The 27,484-nt window shown below is 56.3% G+C and overlaps 1 protein-coding gene across 1 annotated transcript; it reads right to left on the bottom strand.

The window, feature by feature from the left end:
* Window positions 1-7,298: 7,298 nt before the first annotated feature.
* On the bottom strand, window positions 7,299-25,547 carry AHNAK (AHNAK nucleoprotein; the record flags this gene model as incomplete). Its single annotated transcript, XM_079551099.1, has 3 exons — window positions 7,299-12,968; window positions 13,353-14,381; window positions 14,604-25,547. Coding segments are annotated over 3 exons (17,643 nt in total), but the record flags the coding sequence as incomplete, so codon positions are not given.
* Between the last annotated feature and the right edge of the window lie 1,937 nt (window positions 25,548-27,484).

Here is a 27,484-nt window from a genome sequence, read left to right as displayed (position 1 = left end):
GATTGGCTGTGGAGGAAAAGTTCACACCGCCCCATTGGTGGAACCTCTCCATCGCCTTCTGGAATTTTCCACCTCTGCCATTGGTTGAGCGAGATGCCGATCATGGTGAGAGAGTGCGGAGGTCGCACTAGGGCGCCCCCTGGCGGCCTGGAGGACTAGCGCTGGTTGCTCTCACGGAAGGAGGCGGGGCTTGCACGAGGGGGCGGGGCTTGCACCACGGGATGCTGACCATGTCCCGAGGCGGAGTCGGGGGTGGATTTAAAGCCGGGACCCCCACCCTGCCCCCGGTCCTTCTACAGATCGCCCCTTGTGCCTCACTGGTGTCAGGGAATGGCAGTAGGCGTGGCTTTTTGGTAGGGGGCGTGGCCTGACGTTTATGTGGGCGTGGTCAGTGATTAGTTGTGAGCGTGTCTTTGGTTGTGGGCGTGGCCTGAGGTGATATGGGCGTGGCGTGAGGCTACACTGGCGCCCGGGAATTGTCGTAGGCGTGGCTTTTGGTAGGGGGCGTGGCTAGGGATCGATGGTGGGCGTGGCCCGAGGTGATATGGGCGTGGCGTGAGGTTACGCTGGCGCCCGGGAATGGCTGTAGGCGTGGCTTTTGGTAGGGGGCGTGGTCAGGGATCGATGGTGGGCGTGGCTTTGGTGGGGGCACGCAGAACTCGACCCCCCCAGCCGCAGTGCAGGAGCAGAGCTCCAGCAAAGCTGCACCCTGGGAGCAGGAAGCTGTGGGCAGCAGCTGATCCATCACCCCTCACTTTTCAGGCACTGGGAGACGCATTTATTAGATTTCATTAGCATGCAGCCCCTCCCCCTCACGCCTGCAGAGGTGGGGGGGATTCCTCCGGGTGCTCGTGGGATGAAGAATCGGAGTCTTCCTCGCTGTGATCTTCTGACCCTGTAGGAGGGGCAGGGCTCCGGTTCCCCCCTCTCTGATTCCCCTCCTTCTGGTTCCCATCTCCATGGTTTCTGTCTCTATGGTTCCGCTCGCTCTGATTCCTCTCTCCATGATTCCTCTCTCTATGGTTCCTATCTCTCTCTGGTTCCCACCTCCAGGGTTCTGCTCTCTCTGGTTCCCATCTCCATGGTTCCTGTCTCTCTCTGGTTCCCACCTCCAGGGTTCTGCTCTCTCTGGTTCCCATCTCCATGGTTCCTGTCTCTCTCTGGTTCCAATCTCCATGGCTTCCCCTCTCTCTGGTTCCCCTTTCTATGGTTCTGCTCTCTATGGCTCCCATCTCCATGGTTTCTGTCTCCACGGTTCCTGTCTCTCTATGGTTCTGTTCTCTATGGTCCCTCTCTCTCTGGTTCCCCTTTCCATGGTTCCCATCTCTATGGTTCCACTCTCTATGGGTTCCCATCTCCATGGTTTCCTTTCTCTCTGGTTTCCTTTCTCCTGGTTCCCCTCTCTACGCTTCCCATCTCCATGGGTTCCTCTCTCTCCACTTCCCCTCCCTGTTTCCCCTTTCCAGGGTTCCCCTCTCTCTGTTTCCCCTCTCTACGCTTCCCATCTCCATGGCTCCCCCTCTCTCTGCTCCCTCTCCCCCCCCCACAGCCCCCTCCCCCCCGCCGCCATTTTGGCGCTCAGCTCCTCTGCTTCAGCCGCCATCTCCCGCAGCGCAGCCGCTCCTCTCTCCCGACTCCAGGCCAGCAGGAAGCGACATTTCCTCCGCGCTCGGCCCAACCTTTTCCTTTCCTCCCCACTTTCCATCCTGCCCGCCCTCTCCAGCATCACCTCCATGTGATGCAACGCCGTCTCCGCGTCCTCGGTGGGTCGATGCCGGCTGCGTCCCCTCATCAGCTCAGCCACGGCCGCGATGGCGCCGGCGTCGCCCAAAGGACACCGAGGGTAACCGGCGGCTTTGGCCGAGCGCCGGGCATCCAGCAGAGCCTCCGTGGTGGAGGAGAAGGGCCGACGGCAATGCAGAGCCGCCGAGACGGCCACGGCGGTCATGGCGACATCCGGGAGGAAGGAATCGTCCCCCACATGGAGGCTGAGGGTGAAGGCATAACCGTAGAGAACGTTGGGAAGCTGGAAGCGCAGCAACGGGGATGGGGTGGGAGCACGGAAAGAGCTGAGGGGGGGCACCGAGGTGGGGGTGGGGGGCATTGGGCCCGGAATGCCAGCGTCGTCATCGTCGCCGTCCCCATCGGTGTCACCAGCATCAGCACCGTCCTCGGTGACACCACTGTCATTGCTGACCCCATTGTCATCGCTGTCCTCGTTGTCAATGGTGACCCCACTGCCACCAATGACCCCACTGTCATTGGTGACCCCACTGCCACCACTGGCCCTGTTGTCATCGCCGTCTTCGCCATCACTGGTGACCCCATTGTCATCGGTGACCCCATTGCCACCACTGACCCCATTGTCATCGGTGACACCGTTGTCATCGCTGTCCTCGCCATCATTGGTGACCCTGTTGTCACCACTGACCCCAATGTCATTGCTGACCCCACTGCCACCACTGCCCCCATTGTCACTGGTGTCCCTGCGCTCCAGCTTCTTGCTTTCCTCTTCCTCCTCCTTCCTTATGTTCTCACTCTTGCTGGCCACAAAGACTTCGCTCTTGTCAGCCATGTTGGCCATGAAGTCTTTGCTCTTGTCAGCCATCTTGGCTGTGCCCTTTTTGGCCACGTTGGCTGTCCTCTCGTTGGCCACACTGGCATCAGTCTCACTGACCACGATGGCCACATTGGCTGTCCTCTCATTGGCTAAGCTGGCCGCGTTGGCTGTCCTCTCATTGGCTACGCTGGCCGCGTTGGCTGTTCTCTCATTGGCTACGCTGGCTGTTCTCTGATTGGCTACGCTGGCCGCGTTGGCTGTTCTCTCATTGGCTACGCTGGCCACGTTGGCTGTCCCCTTGCTAGCCACACTGGCTGTGCCTTTTTTGGCCACGTTGGCTGTCCTTTCATTGGCTACGCTGGCTGCACTGGCTGTCCTCTCATTGGCCATATTGGCTTCAGTCTCACCAACCACGTTGGCCACACTGGCTTCAGTCTCATTGGCCACGTTGGCTTCAGTTCCATTGGCCAAGTTGACCACATTGGCTGTCCTCTCATTGGCCACGTTGGCTGTCCTCTCATTGGCCACATGGGCTGCACTGGCCATCCTCTCATCGACCACCTTGGCTGTTTTCTCCTTGTCCTCCCTGGCTGTGCCCTTTTTGGCCACCCTGCCGTCCCTCTCATTGCCCACGCTGGCCGTGCTCTTATCGGCCACACCGTCCTCCTCCTTGCTGTCTTTGCCTTCGATGGCCGCCGCGCCGTTGCTGCTGGTCCCCTTCTCCGCCCCGGCCGCCCAGCCCTCTTCCCCTCCCCCTTCCCCGATCTCCTCCACCAGCCTCCTCCTCCCCCACCACCACGGCCTCCACGGAGGCAGCAGCCGGGCGGCCTCCCCGTTTTTCAGCATCCTCCGGAATTCGGCCTTTTGCTCCTCGCTCAGCCGCCCCCACAACCCGCGCTCTTCTCCCCCCCCCGCGCCGTCCCGCAGCCTCCCCATGGCGTCCCCCAGCCGGGCCCTCTCGGACGGCTCCGGAGGCGGTTGGGAGCTCAATTCCCGCAGCACCTGCTCGCGGTAGAAGGCCTCGGCGCAGGCCCCGTGCCCGCGGTAGCAGCCGAGGGAGCAGAGGCGGCGGTTGCAACGGGGACAAGTGTACGGAGCGCCGGCGGCCCCGCAGTGATCGCAGGCGGCCGCCATCTTGGCTCGGCCGTGCGGGAGACTTCCGCTTCTGGTCCCCGGTTTGGTCTTTTCCGTTTCCGCTCGGCTGCTTCCGGAAGCGCTCGATTTCTTCGGCCCCGCTCGGCTCTTTCCGTTTCCCGTCGGCTTCTCCCGCCCCCTTCTCGGCCCTTTCCGGAAGAGCTGGGCTCTTTCCGGTCTCTCCTCGTTTCTTCCGTCCCCACTCGGCTCCTTCCGGAAGCGTTCGGCTCTTTCCGTCCCCGCTCGGCTCTTTTCGGCCCCTTTCGTCTTCTGCCGCCCCCACTCGACTTCTTCCGGTCTCTCTCGGCCCTTTCCGGTTCTTCTCGTCTCTTTCCGGAATCGTTCGGCTCTTTCCGGCCCTCCCGGGCTCTCCCGTCCTTCCCCCGCCCACTTCGGCTCTTTCCGGAATCGCTCGGCTCTTTCCGGCCGTCCTGGGCTCTTCCCCCCTCCCCCATGCTCGGCTTTTTCCGCCCCCGCTCGTCTCTTTCCGCCGCTCGCAGCGCTCGCCACCCCCGCACGGCGCTCCCCTGTGATTAACAGCCGCACGGCGCCTCTAATTAACGTCTGCGGGCGCCCCGCCTCTAATTAAGGCTCATTAACACCCCCGCCGGGCGCTGAGGGAGACGGGGACTCATTAAGCGCAGGTTTCGCTGTTCCCAGCGCTGAGATGGCCCCAAAGAACCCCAAAACGGCCCCCCCAAAACCCCAAATGACCCCAAAAAAACCCAAATGGCCCCAAAATGAGGGGCCAGAAATCCGAAATGTGGGGTTTGGGTTGAAAAAAAGACATTTTTGGCCCCAAAACGGAACTCTGGGCTTCGAAAAGTGAGGACTGGGGGCAGAACGATGAGGGGTGGGCTCCAAAATGGGGTTGAAAAATGAAAATTCGGGATTTTTTTTTAACGGGAAGAGGGGAAATTCGACCCAAAATAGGTTTGGAAGCTTAAAAAAAGGGTTTTGAGACACAAAATTTGGGGTTTTGACCCCAAAATGGGGTTTTGGCCATTAAAAATTGGTGTTTGAGACATAAAATCTGGAGGTTTGGGACAAAAAATGGGGATTTGGGTCCTTAGAATTTTGGATATCAGACCCAAAATCGATGGTTTGGGCCCCAAAATGGGGATTTCATCCACAAAATGGAGCATTTGAGACCCAGAATCTGGGGTATGGGCCTAAAAATGGGGGTTTGGACCCTAAAAATCCGGCATTTGAAAGCAAGCATCGCGGGCTTGGGTGCAAAAATGGGGATTTGAGCTCTTAAAATCAGGCGTTTGGGACCCAGAATCAGGGATTTGGGACCCAAAATCAGGGGTTTGAGACCCAAAATGAGGGATTTGGGACTCAAAATCAAGGATTTGAGACCCAGCATCGCGGGCTTGGATGCAAAAATGGGGATTTGTGCTCTTAAAAAAGGGCGTTTGGGACGCAGAATCAGGGATTTGAGACTCAAAATCAGGGATTTGAGACCCAAAATCAAGGATTTGAGACTCAGCATCGCGGGCTTGGGTGCAAAAATGGGGATTTGAGCTCTTAAAATCGGCCATTGGGACCCAAAATCAGGGATTTGAGACCCAAAATCAGGGGTTTGGGACCGAAAATCAGGGATTTGAGACCCAAAATCAGGGATTTGGGACCGAAAATCAGGGATTTGAGACCCAAAATCAGGGATTTTTGAACCACCATCGCGGGCTTGGATGCAAAAATGGGGATTTGAGCTCTTAAAGTCAGGCGTTTGGGACCCAAAATCAGGGATTTGAGACTCAAAATCAGGGATTTGGGACCCAAAATCAGGAATTTGAGACCCAAAATCAGGGATTTGGGACCGAAAATCGGGGATTTGGGAACCACCATCACGGGCTTGGATGCAAAAATGGGGATTTGAGCTCTTAAAATCGGGCATTTGGGACCCAAAATCAGGGACTTGAGACTCAAAATGAGGGATTTGAGACCCAAAATCAAGGATTTGGGCCAAAAAATGGGATTTGGGCCCCGAATTCCGGGGTTTGGGCCCAAAAAAAGGCCTTTTAGACCCAAAATTGGGGCTCTGGACCCCGGATTTGTGCAGCTCCCACCCCAGGGAGCATCGGGGCAATGAACCGCACGGCAGCAATGAATGGTTAATAAACTTCTTTATTTGCATTTTACACGATTATTTCTTACATTCTCCATTAATTTCCCAGTAAAGTGCTGAAAGGGCGTTGGCGTTTTTTGGGTTGTTTTTTTTTTGTTTTTTGTTTTTTGTTTTTTAATCTCTCTATAAAATATATATTTTATATAATTTTCTCCCATCTCTTTTGTAACTCAGCCTCCGACAGGAAGGGGGGGGGAAATAAAAGGGAATTCCACCTGAATCCCAAAGCTGAAGGAAATCACCCCAAACTGCGCTGCCACCCCGCTGTGCTCCCCCTCCCTGCTGCTTTTGGGGCTTATTGGGGTTTGGGGTTTTTTTTTAGGGTTTTTTTTTTTGTTTAATTCCTGCCAGCAAAGCCTGAAAAGAGCTGAAAATGAGAATCTGCCCCCCAAAATAAGGAATAAGAAAGGAAATATGGAGCAAAATGATGGGAAATGGGGAAATATGAGCTGGAATTTGGGGGAATGGGGGAAATAGGGACCAAAATGATGGGAAATGGGGAAATATGAGCTGGAATTTGGGGGAAATACGGAGCAAAATGATGGGAAAATGGGGAAATGTGAGCTGGAATTTGGGGGAAGGGGGGAAATAGGGACCAAAATGATGGGAAATGGGGAAAATGTGAACCAAAATGATGGGAAATTGGGAACATAGGGACCCAAATGTTGGGAAATTGGGAAATAGGGACTAAAATGTTGGGGAAACGGGGAAATACGGACCAAAAAGTTGGGAAAATGAGGAAATATGGACTGAGATTTTGGGAAAATGGAGAAATACGACCCCAAATTTTTTTTGGAAGAAGGTAAAACATGGAGGAAAATGTTGGGAAAATGAGGAAATACTGAAATTTGGGGGAAAATGGGGGAAATACGATTCAAAATATTGGGAAGAAGGGGAAATATGGACCAAAGTGTTGGGAAAAAGAAATGAACCGAAATGGGAGGAAAAAGGAGAGATAGGAACCGAAATTTTGGGGGGGGGGGGGGAAACAGGGACCCAAATGTTGGGAAAATGGGGAAATATGAGCTGAAATTGTGGGGAAAAGGGGAAGCGTGAACTGAAATGTGGGGAGAAAAGCAGAAATATCAACTAAAATGTCGGGACAGAGGAGAGAGAGGAACCGAAATTTGGGGAAATGGGGAAATAGGAACCGAAATTTGGGGAAAAAGAGGGGATTTGAACTGAAATTTGGGGAAAATGGGTAAATATGGCCCAAAATTTTGTGAAAACTGGGAAATACGAAATTCGGTAAATAAAAAAAAGGGGGAAATGTGACCCGAAGGAGCCGAGGACGAGGAAACGAGCGGCGGCGGGAGGGATGGGAAGGGGGAAAAAAAACCACCAAAAATGGTACAAAAAAAAAAAGAAAAAATAAAAAGGAGGAAGGGGGGAAAGGGGAAAAAAAAAGGGGGGGGGGAAGGGGAAAAAAGAAAGGCCCCAAAAAAAGGGAGGCAGGGCGCTGTGAGCCCGGCCCTATGTGCAGCCGCCCTCCTGCTCGCGTCGCTTGGCCACCGTCAGCTCCAAGGAAGGCAACCGCAGCGCCCCGCGGGCGGCACCCGAGGAGGGCTGATGTGGGGCGGAAGGGGGCTGATGTGGGGCTGAGGGCTGCTCCTCACCCCCCGTCACCTCGTAGCAGCCTTTACTCCGCGAGCCCACGCCGCCGAACGTCCCGAACTTGGCTTTTCCCTGCGCTCCCTCCGGCTCCGGCGGCTCGGCGCTGAAAGACGACGAGCGGAGCCTCGTCTTCCTGCTCTTAAAGATGGAGAATTTCCCTTTGGAGGACGAACCCTCGTCCAGCTCGCCCTCGGCTGAGCCCAGGCTGCCTTTGGAGCTTTTCAGGTCACCCCGGGAGCCCCCGGGGGAGCCGGGCAGCTCGGGGGAACCGGGAGCCGCCCCACTTTTCGCCTTCCCTTTGGAGAAGGTGAATTTGGGCATCTTCAGTTTGGATTTCTTCCCTTTGGCATCGTCCGCCTCGGGCTCCGCTGCGACGCCCGCCTCCGTCCCCGGGAACTCCACGTCCACCGCCACCTCTCTGCCCTTCACCTCCGGCTCGGAGAAGTGGAATTTCGGCACCCTCAGTTTGGGGAAGGACACCCTGCCTGCGCACAGATCGCCGCCACCGCCGCCATCTTTGGGGCCGCCCCCTCCCGACGCCGCCGGCCCTCGGACGCTCGCTTTGGTCGCCGGGACGTCGGATGCGGCACCGCTGATTCCTTCGACGTCGGCCCCGTTAACGGAGAGGCCGAACTGGGGCAGCTGGAGGGACGGCAGTTTGATGGTTCCGCCCAACCCCTCCACGCCGACGCCGGCCGCGTCCACCGACAGCACCGGGGATTTGGCGGAGCCGCCGAGATCTGCCTTCATGTTGAGATCCGGGGCCGAAACGGCCACCGAAGGGCCGGAGAGGTGAAGCTGACCCCCGTGGCAGCCCAGGGACGGGACGGAGCCGCCGATGCTCAGCTCGGGACCCTCCATGCGCGGCGCCGTCAGATGGGGCAGCTGCCCTCCCGACCCTCCGAGCTCCGCATCGCTTTTCACCTTTGGTCCTTTCAGGTTCCCGTCGAATTCGGGTCCTTTCAGCCCCACGTTCAGCCTCCCTTCAGGAACGCACATTTCCACTTTGCCTTTTGGTCCTTTCAGGTCAAACTCCGGCTCCCCCTCCACCTTCACCCCAGGAATCGCCACTTTGGCTTTCTTCGCGCTCCAATCCGCCGCTCCAACCTCCACGTCGACGCTCGGACCCTTCACCTCCAACTCCTTCAGTTCCCCTTCCATTTTCGGGAGCACCGCTGCCGCGTCCCCCCGGGAGCGGTGCGACTTCAGGTCGAACTCCACATCGGGGAAGGAGATCTTCCCAAACATGGCCTTCTTCCCTTTGGGGGACTTTACGGCCACGTCGGGGCCAGCCACGCTCACATCCACCTCGGGGGATTTCACACCCACGTCCACCTCCGCCCCCGCCACGCTCACGTCGAAGGCTCCCTTCTTCCCTTTCACTTTGGGGCCGCTCATGTGGAGTTTGGGCATCTTGAATTTGCTCTTCTTGCCTTTGGCCGCCACGCTCAGGTCGGGTAACTCCGCGCTCAGCTCCACCTCTGGGAATTCCACCTCCGGGACCTTCGCGTCGCCCTTCGGACTCTTCATCCCGAACCCAAATTTCGGTTTCTTGAATTTGGGAGCCTTGACATTTGCCTCTGGCCCTTCAATGCTCAGCTCCGGACACTCGACATCAATTTCGGGGCTTTTCACCCCAAATTCGGGTCCTTTGACGGTGACATCGGGTCCCTTCAGGCTCCCTTCAATCTTTGGGGCCGTGAGGTCGAATCCTCCCTTGGCTCTGTGCCCTTTCAGATTCAGATCGATGTCTGGCATGGAGATTTTGGGCACGCTCACGTGCATTTCGGGCACTTTCACTTTAGGACCTTTCAGTTTTCCTTCCGGACCTTCAATGCTCACATCGGGGACAGCGATGTCCACTTTAGGGCCCGAAAGCTCGACCTCTCCTTTGGGCAGCTCCACATCCACCTCGGGGGCATCTCCTTTCAGCCCAAATTTTGGCAGCTTCATTTTCGGTAGTTTCACTTTTCCCTCTGGACCGTCGATGTCGACCCCAGGACACTCGATATCGACTTTGGGACCCTTCAGATCCACACTGGGACCCTTCAGATCCACACTGGGGCCCTTCAGCTCCCCTTCCACCTTTGGGCCCTTCAGGTTGAGGTCGATGTCAGGGACGGAGACGTGGGGCATCTTGAGGTGCATTTCAGGGACCTTCACGTCGGGCGCCTGAAGGTCCAATTTGGGGCCTTTGAGGTCAACGTCTGGACATTGCAAATCCCCTTCCAGCTTGGGAAGGCTCACATCCATGTCGCCCTTCACTTTGGGACCCTTCAGGTTAAAGTCGACGTCAGGCATGGAGAATTTGGGACCCTTTAAGTGCATTTCAGGCATCTTGAACTTGGGGCCCTTCACTTTCCCTTCGGGTCCCTCCAGCTCCACATCAGGAAGGTCCACGTCCAATTTGGGGCCCTTCAGGTCGCCCTCAATCTTTGGCACAGACACATCCACGTCTCCCTTCACTTTGGGGCCCTTCAGGCTCAGATCGAAGTCAGGCATGGAGATTTTGGGGCCCTTGAGGTGCATTTCAGGCATCTTGAACTTGGGGCCCTTCACTTTCCCCTCAGGTCCTTCCAGTTCCACGTCAGGAAGCTCCACATCGACTTTGGGGCCTTTGATATCGATCTCGGGGCCCTTCAGGTCCCCTTCTAACTTGGGCACAGACACATCCACGTCGCCCTTGAGTTTCGGCCCCTTCAGGTTCAGGTCGATGTCAGGCATGGAGATTTTGGGGGCTCTGATGTGCATTTCAGGCATGGAGAATTTGGGACCTTTCAGCTTCCCATCCACGCTGAGCTCAGGAGCCTCCACCTCCACACTGGGACCAGCGACGTCCACGCTGCCCTTTGGGAGATTCACATCCACGTCCACCCCGTCCCCTTTGAAGCCCGGCATGGAGAATTTGGGCATCTTGAACTTGGGCAGCTTGAATTTGCCCTCTGGGCCGTGAACGTCCACGTCGGGAACGTCAACGTCCACTTTGGGGCCTTGGATGTCCACCTCTGGGCCCTTCAGCTCCCCTTCCAACTTGGGCACAGACACATCCACGTCCCCCTTCACTTTGGGGCCCTTCAGGTTGAAATCAACATCAGGCATGGAGAACTTGGGGCCCTTGAGGTGCATTTCAGGCATCTTGAACTTGGGACCTTTCAGTTTCCCCTCGGGACCATGCAGCTCCACATCAGGAACATCGATGTCCACTTTGGGGCCTTTGATGTCCAACTCAGGGCCCTTCAGGTCACCCTCAATCTTTGGCACGGACACATCCACATCTCCTTTCACTTTGGGGCCCTTCAGGCTCAGATCGAAGTCAGGCATGGAGATCTTCGGTGCTTTGAGGTGCATTTCAGGCATCTTGAACTTGGGGCCCTTCACTTTCCCTTCAGGTCCTTCCAGTTCCACGTCAGGAAGGTCCACATCCACTTTGGGACCTTTGATATCAATTTCAGGGCCCTTCAGGTCCCCTTCCAACTTGGGCACATCCACGTCCCCCTTGAGTTTCGGCCCCTTCAGGTTCAGGTCGATGTCAGGCATGGAGATCTTTGGTGCCTTGAGGTGCATTTCGGGCATCTTGAACTTGGGGCCCTTCACTTTCCCCTCTGGCAGCTCCACCTCCACCTCAGGACCCCCAATGTCCACTTTGGGGACAGAAATGTCCACGTCCCCTTTTGGCAGCTCCACGTCCACCTCGGGGCCCTCTGCCCTGAAGCCCGGCATGGAGAATTTGGGCATCTTGAACTTGGGCAGCTTGAATTTGCCCTCTGGGCCATGAACGTCCACGTCGGGAACGTCAACGTCCACTTTGGGGCCTTGGATATCAATTTCAGGGCCCTTCAGGTCGCCCTCAATCTTTGGAAGAGTCACATCCACGTCTCCCTTCACTTTGGGGCCCTTCAGGCTCAGATCAAAGTCAGGCATGGAGATCTTTGGTGCCTTGAGGTGCATTTCGGGCATCTTGAACTTGGGACCTTTGAGTTTCCCTTCAGGTCCCTCAATGTCAACGTCAGGAAGGTCCACGTCCACTTTGGGACCTTTGATATCAATTTCAGGGCCCTTCAGCTCGCCTTCCAACTTGGGCACAGACACATCCACGTCCCCCTTCACTTTGGGACCCTTCAGGTTGAAATCAACATCAGGCATGGAGATTTTTGGTGCCTTGAAGTGCATTTCGGGCATCTTGAACTTGGGGCCCTTCACTTTCCCCTCCGGCAGCTCAACATCTACATCAGGGGCTTCTATGTCCACTTTGGGACCCTTCAGGTCGCCCTCAATCTTTGGCACGGACACATCCACGTCTCCTTTCACTTTGGGGCCCTTCAGGCTCAGATCAAAGTCAGGCATGGAGATTTTGGGGCCCTTGAGGTGCATTTCAGGCATCTTGAACTTGGGGCCCTTCACTTTCCCTTCAGGACCTCCAATATCAACATCAGGAAGGTCCACGTCCACTTTGGGACCTTTGATATCAATCTCAGGTCCCTTGAGGTCGCCCTCCATCTTTGGCACGGTCACATCCACGTCTCCCTTCACTTTGGGGCCCTTCAGGTTCAGGTCGATGTCGGGCATGGAGATCTTTGGTGTCTTGAAGTGCATTTCGGGCATCTTGAACTTGGGGCCCTTCACTTTCCCTTCAGGACCTTCCAGTTCCACGTCAGGAAGCTCCACGTCCACTTTGGGACCTTTGATGTCCACCTCGGGGCCCTTCAGGTCCCCTTCTACTTTGGGCACAGTCACATCCACGTCTCCTTTCACTTTGGGGCCCTTCAGGCTCAGGTCAAAGTCAGGCATGGAGATCTTGGGGGCTTTGAAGTGCATTTCAGGCATCTTGAACTTGGGGCCCTTCACTTTCCCTTCGGGGCCCTCCACGCTCACCCCTGGCGCCTCCACGTCCATCTCTGGACCTTTCACATCCACACTCCCTCCTTTCACTCCACCTTCCACGGCCACATCCACGTCTCCTTTCACTTTGGGGCCTTTCAGGTTCAGGTCGAAGTCGGGCATCGAAATTTTCGGAGCCTTAAAGTGCATCTCTGGCATCTTCACTTTGGGGCCTTTCCATTTTCCTTCGGGTCCTTCGATATCCACATCAGGAATGTCCACGTCCACCTTGGGTCCTTTCAACTCCAGGTCACCACCTTTCAGGTCACATTCTACTTTGGGCATGGACACATCCACGTCCCCCTTCACTTTGGGGCCCTTCAGGTTCAGGTCAATGTCAGGCATGGAGATCTTTGGGGTCTTGAAGTGCATTTCGGGCATCTTGAACTTGGGGCCCTTCACTTTCCCTTCAGGTCCCTCGATGTCCACGTCAGGAAGGTCAACGTCCAATTTGGGGCCTTTGATATCAATTTCAGGGCCCTTCAGGTCCCCTTCTACTTTGGGCACGGTCACATCAACGTCTCCTTTCACTTTGGGGCCCTTCAGGCTCAGATCAAAGTCAGGCATGGAGATCTTGGGGGCTTTGAAGTGCATTTCGGGCATCTTGAACTTGGGGCCCTTCACTTTCCCCTCTGGCAGCTCCACCTCCACCTCAGGACCCCCAATGTCCACTTTGGGGACAGAAATGTCCACGTCCCCTTTTGGCAGCTCCACGTCCACCTCGGGGCCCTCTGCCCTGAAGCCCGGCATGGAGAATTTGGGCATCTTGAACTTGGGCAGCTTGAATTTGCCCTCTGGGCCGTGAACGTCCACGTCGGGAACGTCAACGTCCACTTTGGGGCCTTGGATATCAATTTCAGGGCCCTTCAGGTCGCCCTCAATCTTTGGCACGGACACATCCATCTCTCCTTTCACTTTGGGGCCCTTCAGGTTGAAGTCGACATCAGGCATGGAGAACTTGGGGCCCTTGAGGTGCATTTCAGGCATCTTGAACTTGGGGCCCTTCACTTTCCCTTCAGGTCCTTCCAGTTCCACGTCAGGAAGGTCCACGTCCACTTTGGGACCCTTGATATCAATTTCAGGGCATTGCAAGTCCCCTTCCAACTTGGGCACAGACACATCCACGTCGCCCTTGAGTTTCGGCCCCTTCAGGTTCAGGTCGATGTCAGGCATGGAGATCTTTGGTGTCTTGAAGTGCATTTCGGGCATCTTGAACTTGGGGCCCTTCACTTTCCCCTCTGGTCCCTCGATGTCCACATCAGGAAGGTCCACGTCCAGCTTCGGACCTTTGATGTCCACTTCAGGGCCCTTCAGGTCGCCCTCAACCTTTGGCACGGACACATCCACATCTCCCTTCACTTTGGGGCCCTTCAGGTTGAAGTCGACATCAGGCATGGAGAATTTGGGGCCCTTGAGGTGCATTTCAGGCATCTTGAATTTGGGGCCCTTCACTTTCCCTTCTGGACCCTCAATGTCCACATCAGGAAGGTCCAAATCGACTTTGGGACCTTTGATATCAATTTCAGGGCCCTTCAGGTCACCCTCAATCTTTGGCACGGTCACATCCACGTCCCCCTTCACTTTGGGGCCCTTCAGGTTCAGGTCAATGTCAGGCATGGAGATCTTTGGTGCCTTGAGGTGCATTTCGGGCATCTTGAACTTGGGGCCCTTCACTTTCCCCTCTGGCAGCTCCACCTCCACCTCAGGACCCCCAATGTCCACTTTGGGGACAGAAATGTCCACGTCCCCTTTTGGCAGCTCCACGTCCACCTCGGGGCCCTCTGCCCTGAAGCCCGGCATGGAGAATTTGGGCATCTTGAACTTGGGCAGCTTGAATTTGCCCTCTGGGCCGTGAACGTCCACGTCGGGAACGTCAACGTCCACTTTGGGGCCTTGGATGTCCACCTCAGGGCCCTTCAGCTCCCCTTCCAACTTGGGCACAGACACATCCACGTCCCCCTTCACTTTGGGGCCCTTCAAGTTGAAATCAACATCAGGCATGGAGAATTTGGGGCCCTTGAGGTGCATTTCAGGCATCTTGAACTTGGGACCTTTCAGTTTCCCCTCGGGACCTTCCAGCTCAACATCAGGAACATCGATGTCCACTTTGGGGCCTTTGATGTCCAACTCAGGGCCCTTCAGGTCACCCTCAATCTTTGGCACGGACACATCCACATCTCCTTTCACTTTGGGGCCCTTCAAGTTGAAATCCACGTCAGGCATGGAGAATTTGGGGCCCTTGAGGTGCATCTCAGGCATCTTGAACTTGGGGCTCTTCACTTTGCCTTCAGGACCTTCCAGTTCTACGTCAGGAAGATCCACGTCCAATTTGGGTCCTTTGATATCAATTTCAGGGCCCTTCAGGTCGCCCTCAATCTTTGGCACGGTCACATCCACGTCTCCCTTCACTTTGGGGCCCTTCAGGTTCAGGTCAACATCAGGCATGGAGATCTTTGGTGCCTTGAGGTGCATTTCGGGCATCTTGAACTTGGGGCCCTTCACTTTCCCCTCTGGTCCCTCGATGTCCACATCAGGAAGGTCCACGTCCAGCTTCGGACCTTTGATGTCCACCTCAGGGCCCTTCAGATCGCCCTCAATCTTTGGCACGGTCACATCCACATCTCCCTTCACTTTGGGACCCTTCAGGTTGAAGTCCACGTCAGGCATGGAGAATTTGGGCCCCTTGAGGTGCATCTCGGGCATCTTGAAGTGGAGCCCCTTCCCCTTCCCCTCGGGTCCTTCGATTTCCACCTGAGGACATTCAATGTCCACTTCTCCTTTGGGAACGCCGACCTCCACCTCCGGCCCTTCGCCCTTCACCCCAAATTTGGGCATTTTGAATTTGGGCATTTTCACTTTCCCTTCTGGTCCCGAAATGTCCACGTCGGGCACCTCAACGCTGACTTTGGGTCCTCTGATGTCCACCTCCGGCCCTTTCACGTCCCCCTCCACTTTGGGGCCGCTCAGGTCGAACTCTCCCTTCACTTTGTGCCCTTTGAGGTTCAGCTCCACATCCGGCATCGAAACTTTGGGGGAGGAAATGCTCAGGAATGGCATTTTGAACTTGGAGCCTTTTGCTTTCGCTTGGACATCCACCTCCGGCCCCTGCACCTCCACTTTGGGACCAGACATCTCCACTTCGGGTTTCTTCAGCTTCACATCCACGTCGGGGCTTTGCACTTTAGGGCCAGAAAAGCCAAATTTGGGCAATTTGAACCTGGATTTTTTGCCCTTGGCTTCCAGATCGATCTTGGGCACCTCGGCCTCCAACTCCGGCCCTTTCAGGTCCACTTTAGGGCCTTTCAGCTCCGCCTCCATTTTGGGGGCAGACAGATCGACGTCTCCCTTCACTTTGGGGCCCTTCAAGTTGAGGTCGATGTCGGGCATGGAGATTTTGGGGACACCGAATTCGGGTTTCTTCAATTTGGGGCCCTTCAGTTTTCCCTCCGGTCCCTCAATGTCCACATCAGGAAGAGTGACATCGACCTTCGGGGCAGACACAGCGACGTCGGCTTCAGGGAGACCAACGTCAACCTCGGGGCCCTCAGCCTTGATGCCTGGGACCCCAAATTTGGGCATCTTGAACTTGGGCAGCTTCACTTTACCTTCGGGACTGGGAACATCCACCTCAGGAAGGTCCACGTCCACTTTGGGGCCTTTGATGTCAATTTCAGGGCCCTTCAGGTCGCCCTCAATCTTTGGAAGAGTCACATCCACGTCTCCTTTCACTTTGGGGCCCTTCAGGCTCAGATCCACGTCAGGCATGGAGAATTTGGGGCCCTTGAGGTGCATTTCGGGCATCTTGAATTTGGGGCCTTTCAGTTTCCCCTCAGGACCTTCCAGCTCCACATCAGGAAGGTCCACATTTAATTTAGGGCCCTTGATATCAATTTCAGGGCCCTTCAGCTCCCCTTCCAAGTGGGGCATGGACACATCCACGTCCCCCTTCACTTTGGGGCCCTTCAGGTTCAAGTCAACATCAGGCATGGAGATTTTGGGACCCTTGAGGTGCATTTCAGGCATCTTGAACTTGGGGCCCTTCACTTTCCCCTCTGGCAGATCCACCTCCACCTCAGGACCCCCAATGTCCACTTTGGGGACAGAAATGTCCACGTCCCCTTTTGGCAGCTCCACGTCCACCTCGGGGCCCTCTGCCCTGAAGCCCGGCATGGAGAATTTGGGCATCTTGAACTTGGGCAGCTTGAATTTGCCCTCTGGGCCGTGAACGTCCACGTCGGGAACGTCAACGTCCACTTTGGGGCCTTGGATGTCCACCTCTGGGCCCTTCAGCTCCCCTTCCAACTTGGGCACAGACACATCCACGTCTCCTTTCACTTTGGGGCCCTTCAGGTTGAAATCAACATCAGGCATGGAGAATTTGGGGCCCTTGAGGTGCATTTCAGGCATCTTGAACTTGGGACCTTTCAGTTTCCCCTCGGGACCTTCCAGCTCAACGTCAGGAAGGTCCACGTCCACTTTGGGACCCTTGATATCAATTTCAGGGCCTTGCAAGTCCCCTTCCAACTTGGGCACGGTCACATCCACATCCCCCTTCACTTTGGGGCCCTTCAGGTTCAGGTCAATGTCAGGCATGGAGATCTTTGGGGTCTTGAAGTGCATTTCGGGCATCTTGAACTTGGGACCCTTCACTTTCCCCTCTGGTCCCTCGATGTCCACCTCAGGAAGGTCCACGTCCACTTTGGGGCCTTTGATATCAATTTCAGGGCCCTTCAGGTCCCCTTCTACTTTGGGCACGGACACATCCATGTCTCCTTTCACTTTGGGGCCCTTCAGGCTCAGATCAAAGTCAGGCATGGAGATCTTGGGGGCTTTGAAGTGCATTTCAGGCATCTTGAATTTGGGGCCCTTCACTTTCCCCTCTGGACCTTCCAGCTCCACATCAGGAAGGTCCACGTCCACTTTGGGACCTTTGATGTCCATCTCAGGACCCTTGAGGTCGCCCTCAATGTTTGGCAGGGTCACATCTACGTCTCCTTTCACTTTGGGACCCTTCAGGTTGAAATCAACATCAGGCATGGAGATCTTTGGAGCCTTGAAGTGCATTTCGGGCATCTTGAACTTGGGGCCCTTCACCTTCCCCTCTGGCAGCTCAATGTCCACATCAGGAACTTCTATGTCCACTTTGGGACCTTTCAGGTCGCCCTCAATCTTTGGCAGGGTCACATCCACGTCCCCCTTCACTTTGGGGCCCTTCAGGTTCAGGTCGATGTCAGGCATGGAGATCTTTGGTGTCTTGAAGTGCATTTCGGGCATCTTGAACTTGGGGCCCTTCACTTTCCCTTCTGGACCCTCAATGTCCACATCAGGAACTTCTATGTCCACTTTGGGGCCCTTAATATCAATCTCAGGGCCCTTCAGCTCCCCTTCCAGTTTGGGCACGGTCACATCAACGTCTCCCTTCACTTTGGGGCCCTTCAGATGCAGATCCACATCAGGCATGGAGAATTTTGGTGCTTTGATGTGCATTTCGGGCATCTTGAACTTGGGGCCTTTGAGTTTCCCCTCAGGTCCCTCAATGTCCACGTCAGGAAGCTCCACGTCCACTTTGGGACCTTTGATGTCCACCTCGGGGCCCTTCAGGTCCCCTTCTACTTTGGGCACAGTCACATCCACGTCTCCTTTCACTTTGGGGCCCTTCAGGCTCAGATCAAAGTCAGGCATGGAGATCTTGGGGGCTTTGAAGTGCATTTCGGGCATCTTGAACTTGGGGCCCTTCACTTTCCCTTCGGGACACTGCAAATCAACATCAGGAAGGTCCACGTCCACTTTGGGACCTTTAATGTCCACCTCGGGGCCCTTCAGATCTCCTTCCAACTTGGGCACAGACACATCCATGTCGCCCTTCACTTTGGGGCCCTTCAGGTTCAGATCGATGTCAGGCATGGAGATCTTTGGTGTCTTGAAGTGCATTTCGGGCATCTTGAACTTGGGGCCCTTCACTTTCCCCTCTGGAACTTCCAATTCCACATCAGGAACCTCAATGTCTACTTTTGGGCCTTTGATGTCAACGCCGGGGCCTTTTAAATCCCCTTCCAGTTTGGGCACGGTCACATCCACGTCTCCTTTCACTTTGGGGCCCTTCAGGCTCAGGTCAAAGTCAGGCATGGAGATTTTGGGGGCCTTGAAGTGCATTTCGGGCATCTTGAACTTGGGGCCCTTCACTTTCCCTTCGGGACACTCCAGCTCCACATCCGGAACATCGATGTCCACTTTGGGGCCTTTGATGTCCACCTCAGGGCCCTTCAGGTCACCCTCAATCTTTGGCACAGACACATCCACATCTCCCTTCACTTTGGGACCCTTCAGGTTGAAGTCAACATCAGGCATAGAGAATTTGGGGCCCTTGAGGTGCATTTCAGGCATCTTGAACTTGGGGCCCTTCAATTTCCCTTCAGGGCCATGCAGCTCCACATCAGGAAGGTCCACATCCAATTTAGGGCCCTTGATGTCCATCTCAGGGCCCTTCAGGTCACCCTCAATCTTTGGCACGGTCACATCCACGTCCCCCTTCAGTTTGGGGCCCTTCAGGTTCAGGTCGATGTCAGGCATGGAGATCTTTGGTGTTTTGAAGTGCATCTCCGGCATTTTGAATTTGGGGCCCTTCAGCTTTGCTTCTGGACACTCTAAATCAACGTTGGGAAGATCCACGTCCACTTTGGGGCCTTTGATGTCCACCTCAGGGCCCTTCAGGTCACCCTCAATCTTTGGAAGAGTCACATCCACGTCCCCCTTCACTTTGGGGGCCTTCAGGCTCAGATCCACGTCAGGCATGGAGAACTTGGGACCCTTTAAGTGCATTTCAGGCATCTTGAACTTGGGGCCCTTCAGCTTTGCTTCTGGACATTCTAAATCAACATCAGGGAGGTCCACGTCCAGCTTCGGACCTTTGATGTCCACTTCAGGGCCCTTCAGGTCGCCCTCAATCTTTGGCATGGACACATCCACGTCTCCTTTCACTTTGGGGCCCTTCAGGCTCAGATCCACATCAGGCATGGAGAATTTGGGGCCCTTGAGGTGCATTTCGGGCATCTTGAACTTGGGGCCCTTCACTTTCCCTTCGGGACACTCCAGCTCCACATCAGGAAGGTCCACGTCCACCTTGGGACCTTTGATATCAATCTCAGGGCCCTTCAGGTCGCCCTCAATCTTTGGCACGGTCACATCCATATCCCCCTTCACTTTGGGGCCCTTCAGGTTCAGGTCAATGTCAGGCATGGAGATCTTTGGTGTCTTGAAGTGCATTTCGGGCATCTTGAACTTGGGGCCCTTCACTTTCCCTTCAGGTCCCTCGATGTCCACGTCAGGAAGGTCAACGTCCAATTTGGGGCCTTTGATATCAATCTCAGGACCCTTCAGGTCCCCTTCTACTTTGGGCATGGTCACATCAACGTCTCCTTTCACTTTGGGGCCCTTCAGGTTGAAATCAAAGTCAGGCATGGAGATCTTGGGGGCTTTGAAGTGCATTTCGGGCATCTTGAACTTGGGGCCCTTCACTTTCCCCTCTGGCAGCTCAACATCCACATCAGGAACTTCTATGTCCACTTTGGGTCCCTTAATATCAATCTCAGGGCCCTTCAGGTCGCCCTCAATCTGTGGCACGGTCACATCCATGTCCCCCTTCACTTTGGGGCCCTTCAGGTTCAGGTCGATGTCAGGCATGGAGATCTTTGGTGCCTTGAAGTGCATTTCGGGCATCTTGAACTTGGGGCCCTTCAGCTTTGCTTCTGGACACTCTAAATCAACATCAGGAACATCAATGTCCACTTTGGGGCCTTTGATGTCCACCTCTGGGCCCTTCAGGTCGCCCTCAAACTTTGGCAGGGACACATCCACGTCCCCCTTCAATTTGGGGCCCTTCAGGCTCAGATCCACATCAGGCATGGAGAATTTGGGGCCCTTTAAGTGCATTTCGGGCATCTTGAACTTGGGGCCCTTCACTTTCCCTTCAGGACCTTCCAGTTCTACGTCAGGAAGATCCACGTCCAATTTGGGTCCTTTGATATCAATTTCAGGGCCCTTCAGGTCACCCTCAATCTTTGGCACGGTCACATCCACGTCCCCCTTCACTTTGGGGCCCTTCAGGTTCAGGTCAATGTCAGGCATGGAGATCTTTGGTGCCTTGAGGTGCATTTCGGGCATCTTGAACTTGGGGCCCTTCACTTTCCCCTCTGGCAGCTCCACCTCCACCTCAGGACCCCCAATGTCCACTTTGGGGACAGAAATGTCCACGTCCCCTTTTGGCAGCTCCACGTCCACCTCGGGGCCCTCTGCCCTGAAGCCCGGCATGGAGAATTTGGGCATCTTGAACTTGGGCAGCTTGAATTTGCCCTCTGGGCCGTGAGCGTCCACGTCGGGAACGTCAACGTCCACTTTGGGGCCTTGGATGTCCACCTCTGGGCCCTTCAGCTCCCCTTCCAACTTGGGCACAGACACATCCATCTCTCCCTTCACTTTGGGGCCTTTCAGGTTCAGGTCGACATCAGGCATGGAGATTTTGGTCATTTTGATGTCGGGCATCTTGAATTTGGGGCCCTTCACTTTCCCCTCTGGCAGCGCCACCTCCATTTCTGGTCCTCCAACATCCACTTTGGGGCCAGACATCTCCAGCTCTGCGCTGGGCAGCTCCACGTCCACCTCGGGGCCCTCTGCCCTGAAGCCCGGCATGGAGAATTTGGGCATCTTGAACTTGGGCCGCTTCAATTTGCCCTCTGGGCCGTGAACGTCCACGTCGGGAACGTCAACGTCCACTTTGGGGCCTTGGATATCAATTTCGGGGCCCTTCAGGTCGCCCTCAATCTTTGGAAGAGTCACATCCACATCTCCCTTCACTTTGGGGCCCTTCAGGTTCAGGTCCACATCAGGCATGGAGATCTTTGGTGTCTTGAAGTGCATTTCGGGCATCTTGAACTTGGGGCCCTTCACTTTCCCTTCTGGTCCCTCAATGTCCACGTCAGGAAGGTCCACGTCCACTTTGGGACCTTTGATGTCAATTTCAGGACCCTTCAGCTCGCCCTCCATCTTTGGCAGGGTCACATCCACGTCCCCCTTCACTTTGGGGCCCTTCAGGTTCAGGTCGACGTCGGGCATGGAGATCTTTGACGTTTTGATGTTCAGTTTTGGCATCTTAAATTTGGGGCCCTTCCATTTCCCTTCTGCTCCCCCTACGTCCACCTCCGGTCCTTCCACCTCCACCTCCGGTCCTTTCACCTCCACCTCTCCTCTGGGGCCGCTCACTTCGATATCTGCGCCCTCAAACTTCGGTCCCGAAAGGCTGAAATGGGGCAGTTTCATTTTGGGTCCTTTCAGCTTGGCCTCTGGACACTCCAGGTCGACGTTGGGCACCTCCACACCGGGACCCTTCACCTCAACCCCGGGTCCTTTCAGCTCCCCCTCGATTTTTGGGGCAGAAACGTCCACTTCTCCCTTCATTTTAGGTCCTTTCACATTCAGATCCACCTCCGGTTTGGACACTTTGGGTGTCTTGATGTTCAGTTTGGGAATCTTAAATTTGGGGCCTTTTATTTTCCCTTCCGGACACTCCAAGTCCACCTCGGGAACGTCGACCCCCAGCGCGGGACCCTCGACGTCCACTTTGGGACCCCTAAGTTCCCCGGAGATCTTTGGGGCAGAGACGTCTCCTTTCAGTTTGGGGCCCTTCAGGCTGATGTCGACATCGGGAATGGAGAGTTTGGGGCTCTGCACGTTCAGCTCAGGCATTCGGAATTTGATGCCCTTTGATTTCACCTCCGGGGCTTCAATGTCAATGTCGGGCAGATCGAGATCGAATTTGGGGGCAGAAATGTCAACTTCACCCTTTGGGAGCGACACGTCGACATCAGGGAGCTCTGCTTTTAGGCCAGGAACCCCAAATTTGGGCATTTTCAGCTTGGGCATCTTCAGCTTCCCGCCTGGGCCGTGCATGTCCACGTCTGGAGCTTGGATGTCAACTTTGGGGCCTTCAATGTCAACTTTGGGGACATCAATGTCAACATTGGGAGCTTTGATGTCAATTCCAGGTGCTCTGAGCTCCCCTTCCAGTTTTGGGGCAGAAATGTCCACATCCCCCTTCACTTTGGGGCCCTTCAAGTTGAGGTCGATGTCGGGCATGGAGATGTGGGGCGCCTTGATGTGCATTTCGGGCATTGTCACCGCGGGGCCTTTCAGGTGCCCTTCTGGACCTGCAATGTCCACTTTGGGGGCACTGATGTCCACTTTGGGGGCATGAATGTCAACTTCAGCTTTAGGGAGGGACACATCAATGTCTCCTTTCAGTCCAGGAACCCCAAATTTGGGCATTTTCAGCTTGGGCATCTTCAGCTTCCCGTCTGGACCATGGATGTCCACATCTGGAGCTTCAACGTCCACTTTGGGGCCTTCAATGTCAACTTTGGGGCCTTTCAAGTCAACTTTGGGCACTTCAATGTCCACTTTGGGGGCAGAAATGTCAACTTCACCCTTTGGGAGCGACACGTCGACATCAGGGAGCTCTGCTTTTAGGCCAGGAACCCCAAATTTGGGCATTTTCAGCTTGGGCATCTTCAGCTTCGCGCCTGGACCATGGATGTCCACATCTGGAGCTTCAATGTCAACTCTGGGGCCTTCGACGTCAACTTTGGGCAGGTCAATGTCAACTTTGGGAGCTTTGATGTCAATTCCAGGTGCTCTGAGCTCCCCTTCCAGCTTTGGGGCAGAAATGTCCATGTCCCCCTTCACTTTGGGGCCCTTCAGGTTCAGGTCGATGTCAGGCATGGAGATGTGGGGCGCCTTGACGTGCATTTCGGGCATCGTCACCGTGGGGCCTTTCAGGTGCCCTTCTGGACCTGCAATGTCCACTTTGGGGGCATGAATATCAACTTTGGGGGCATGAATGTCAACTTCAGCTTTTGGAAGTGACACGTCAACGTCTCCTTTTAGGCCAGGAACCCCAAATTTGGGCATTTTCAGCTTGGGCATCTTCAGCTTCCCGCCTTGGCCGTGGATGTCCACGTCTGGAGCTTCAACATCAACTTTGGGACCTTTGACGTCAACTTTGGGGACATCAATGTCAACTTTGGGGACATCAATGTCAACTTTGGGAGCTTTGATGTCAATTCCAGGTGCTCTGAGCTCCCCTTCCAGTTTTGGGGCAGAAATGTCCACATCCCCCTTCACTTTGGGGCCCTTCAGGTTCAGGTCGATGTCGGGCATGGAGATGTGGGGCGCCTTGACGTGCATTTCGGGCATCGTCACCGCGGGGCCTTTCAGGTGCCCTTCTGGACCTGCAATGTCCACTTTGGGGGCACTGATGTCCACTTTGGGGGCAGAAATGTCAACTTCACCCTTTGGAAGTGACACGTCAACGTCTCCTTTTAGGCCAGGAACCCCAAATTTGGGCATTTTCAGCTTGGGCATCTTCAGCTTCCCACCAGGACCATGGATGTCCACGTCTGGAGCTTCAACATCAACTTTCGGTCCTTTGACGTCAACTTTGGGGACATCAATGTCAACTTTGGGAGCTTTGATGTCAATTCCAGGTGCTCTGAGCTCCCCTTCCAGCTTTGGGGCAGAAATGTCCACATCCCCCTTCACTTTGGGGCCCTTCAGGTTCAGGTCAATGTCGGGCATGGAGATGTGGGGCGCCTTGACGTGCATTTCGGGCATCGTCACCGCAGGGCCTTTCAGGTGCCCTTCTGGACCTGCAATGTCCACTTTGGGGGCATGAATATCAACTTTGGGGGCAGAAATGTCAACTTCAGCTTTTGGAAGTGACACGTCAACGTCTCCTTTTAGGCCAGGAACCCCAAATTTGGGCATTTTCAGCTTGGGCATCTTCAGCTTCCCGCCTGGACCGTGGATGTCCACGTCTGGAGCTTGGATGTCAACTTTGGGGCCTTCAATGTCAACTTTGGGGACATCAATGTCAACTTTGGGAGCTTTGATATCAAACCCTGGTGCTCTGAGCTCCCCTTCCAGCTTTGGGGCAGAAATGTCCACATCCCCCTTCACTTTGGGGCCCTTCAGGTTCAGGTCGATGTCAGGCATGGAGATGTGGGGCGCCTTGACGTGCATTTCGGGCATCGTCACCGCGGGGCCTTTCAGGTGCCCTTCTGGACCTGCAATGTCCACTTTGGGGGCATGAATGTCAACTTCACCTTTTGGAAGTGACACGTCAACGTCTCCTTTTAGGCCAGGAACCCCAAATTCGGGCATTTTCAGCTTGGGCATCTTCAGCTTCCCGCCTGGGCCGTGGATGTCCACATCTGGAGCTTCAACGTCCACTTTGGGGCCTTCAATGCCAACTTTGGGGCCTTCAACACCAACTTTGGGGCCTTCAACGTCAACTTTGGGGCCTTCGATGCCAACTTTGGGTGCTTCGATGTCCACTTGGGGCCCTTTGATGTCAAATTTGGGCCCTTTGATGTCACCTTTGCCCCCCTGGACCCCCACTCCCACTCCGTGTCCCCCGACGTCCCACTGCGGCCCTTTCACCTCCACACCCGCATCCATCGCCGGCCCTTTCACCTCCAGCCCCACAGCCCCCACTGGGGGGGTGCACCCACGGGGGTCCCCCCGGAGCCCTTTGGGGTCTCCTTCTGCTCTGGGTGCCGCGGTGCCGCGATGGGAGCCCTTCAGGTTCAGATCGACATCCGACAGGGAGATGTGCGGCGTCTCCGTCTTCTTGAACTGCGGCCCCTTCCACTCCCCTTCCACGCCGGGCCCCTTTTGGGGGGAGCCCACGGGGGTCGTTTGCGCATCGCCCCCTTCGGACCCCGCCACCAAAACCCCGAATTTGGGCACTTTCATAGCGGGGATCTTCACCACCCCCACCCCGCTTCCTTCCCCCATCCCGCCCCATTCGGGACCCTTCACCGCCACGCTCCCCATCTGCCCCACAAGTCCGCCTTCGCTCTCTCCTTTCACCCCCCCGATTTTCCCACTTTCCACCCCAAAACGGACGCCTTCCTCCCACGTCCCACCGACGCCGCTCTCCGTTCCGGGGCTCTGAACCCCGACGGTCGTTTCGGTGGCGGGGAGGCGGATCTTGAAATCGGTTCCTGGCACGTCGACGACGGCGCTGTCGGGACCGGTGACGTCCACGGTGTAGGCGGTGACGCGGCGAGCGACGGTGATGGTGCGGCTCTGCGTTTCCCCCTCGGCTGCATCCTCTGCCTTCAGCCTCGGTTTGATCTTCGTGGCGTAGATGCGCCGGTACTCCTCATCGTCACCGCTCTGACAACGGCGCAGCCAATCAGCTTCCAGTCCCACATTGCGCCCCACGGACCCCCAAGGACCCCCCCGCCCCCCTTTAACCCTCATTCACCCCCATGAACCCCTCAAAATCCCCCATTCACCCCATGGACCCCCAGGATCTCCCCCCACCACAGATGTGCCAGTACTCCTCATCGTTACAGCTCTACAAACGGCACAGCCAATCAGCTTCCAGCCCCACACTGAGCCCCATGGACCCCCAATGACCCCCATTCACCCCATGGACCCCCAGGACCCCCCCCAAAATCCCCCATTCACCCCATGGACCCCCAGGACCCCCCCAAATCCCCCATTCACCCCATGGACCCCCAGGATCTCCCCCCACTGTAGATATGCAGATACTCCTCATCGTCACCGCTCTGACAACGGCACAGCCAATCAGCTTCCAGCCCCATATTGCGCCCCATGGACCCCCCCGCCCCCCTTTAACCCATGGACCCCCATGAACCCCTCAAAATCCCCCATTCACCCCATGGACCCCCAGGATCTCCCCCCACTGTAGATATGCAGATACTCCTCATCATCACGGCTCTGATAACGGCACAGCCAATCAGCTTCCAGCACCACATTGTGCCCCACGGACCCCCAAGTACCCCCATTCACCCTATGGACCCCCAGGACCCCCCAAATCCCCCATTCACCCCATGAATCCCCAGGACCCCCCCCAAATCCCCCATTCACCCCATGGACCCCCACGATCTCCCCCCACCACAGATGCACTGATACTCCTCATCATCACCGCTCTGATAACGGCACAGCCAATCAGCTTCCAGCCCCACACTGCGCCCCATGGACCCCAAGACCCCCCCCCAGTCCTACAAGGACCCCCCCTGGCTCACAAGGACCCCCTTCCCCACCCCCTTTTGCCCCCCCTACCCCAAGGACCCCCCCCAGCTCACCCAGAACCCCCTTCCCACCCTCTTCTGACCCCGCCACCCCAGTTTCCCCTTCCATCCTCCCCCCAAGGACCCCTCAGCTCACCAAGACCCCCTTTTGCCCCCCTCCTTCCCCCAAGGACCCCCCCCCCACCTCACCAAGACCCCCTTCTCCACCCCCTTCTGCCCCCCCACCCCCCAAAAAACACCCCCAGCTCACCAGGACCCCCTTCCCCACCCCCTTCTGACCCTGCATCACCCAGGATCCCCTCCCATCCTCCCCCCAAGGACCCCTCAGCTCACCAGGACCCACTTCTGCCCCCCCCCTCCCCCCAAGGACCCCCCCAGCTCACCAAGACCCCCTTCTCCACCCCCTTCTGACCCTGCACCCCCCAGGATCCCCTTCCACCCTCCCCCCAAGGACTCCCCCAACTCACCAAGATCCCCTTCTCCACCCCTTTTCCACCCCCCCTCTCCCCCCAGGGACCCCCCCAGTTTACCAGGACCCCCTTCCCCACTCCCTTTTGCCCCCCTCCCCCCCAGCTCACCAGGACCCCCTTCCCCACCCCCTTTTGCCCCCCTCCCCTCCCCCTAAGGTCACCAGGACCCCCTTCTCCACCACTTCCAACCCCACCCTCCCCCTAAGGAACCCTCCCAGCTCACCAGGACCCCCTTCCCCACTCTCTTTTACCCCCCTCCCCTCCCCGCAGGGTCACCAGGACCCCCTTCTCCCCCCCTTCTCCCCCTCCCTTCCCCCCAAAGACCCCCCCCAGCTCACCAGGACCCCCTTCTCCACCCCTTCCAGCCCTCCTTCGCTCCCAAGGACCCCCCCAGCTCACCAAGACCCTTTCCCCACCCTCTTCTCCCCCCCCCTCGCCCCCCAATGGACCCCCCCAGCTCACCAGGACCCCCTTCCACACCCCCTTTTACCCCCCTCCCCCCCAGCTCACCAGGACCCCCTTCTCCACCCCTTCCAACCCTCCTTCGCCCCCAAGGACCCCCCCAGCTCACCAAGACCCCCTT

The sequence above is a fragment of the Tetrao urogallus genome (assembly GCF_951394365.1).
Source record: "Tetrao urogallus genome assembly, contig: scaffold_175, whole genome shotgun sequence".
Classification (NCBI taxonomy): Eukaryota; Metazoa; Chordata; class Aves; order Galliformes; family Phasianidae; genus Tetrao; species Tetrao urogallus.
Note: the sequence above shows the minus strand (reverse complement) of the source record. Positions and strands in the feature narration are given on the sequence as shown.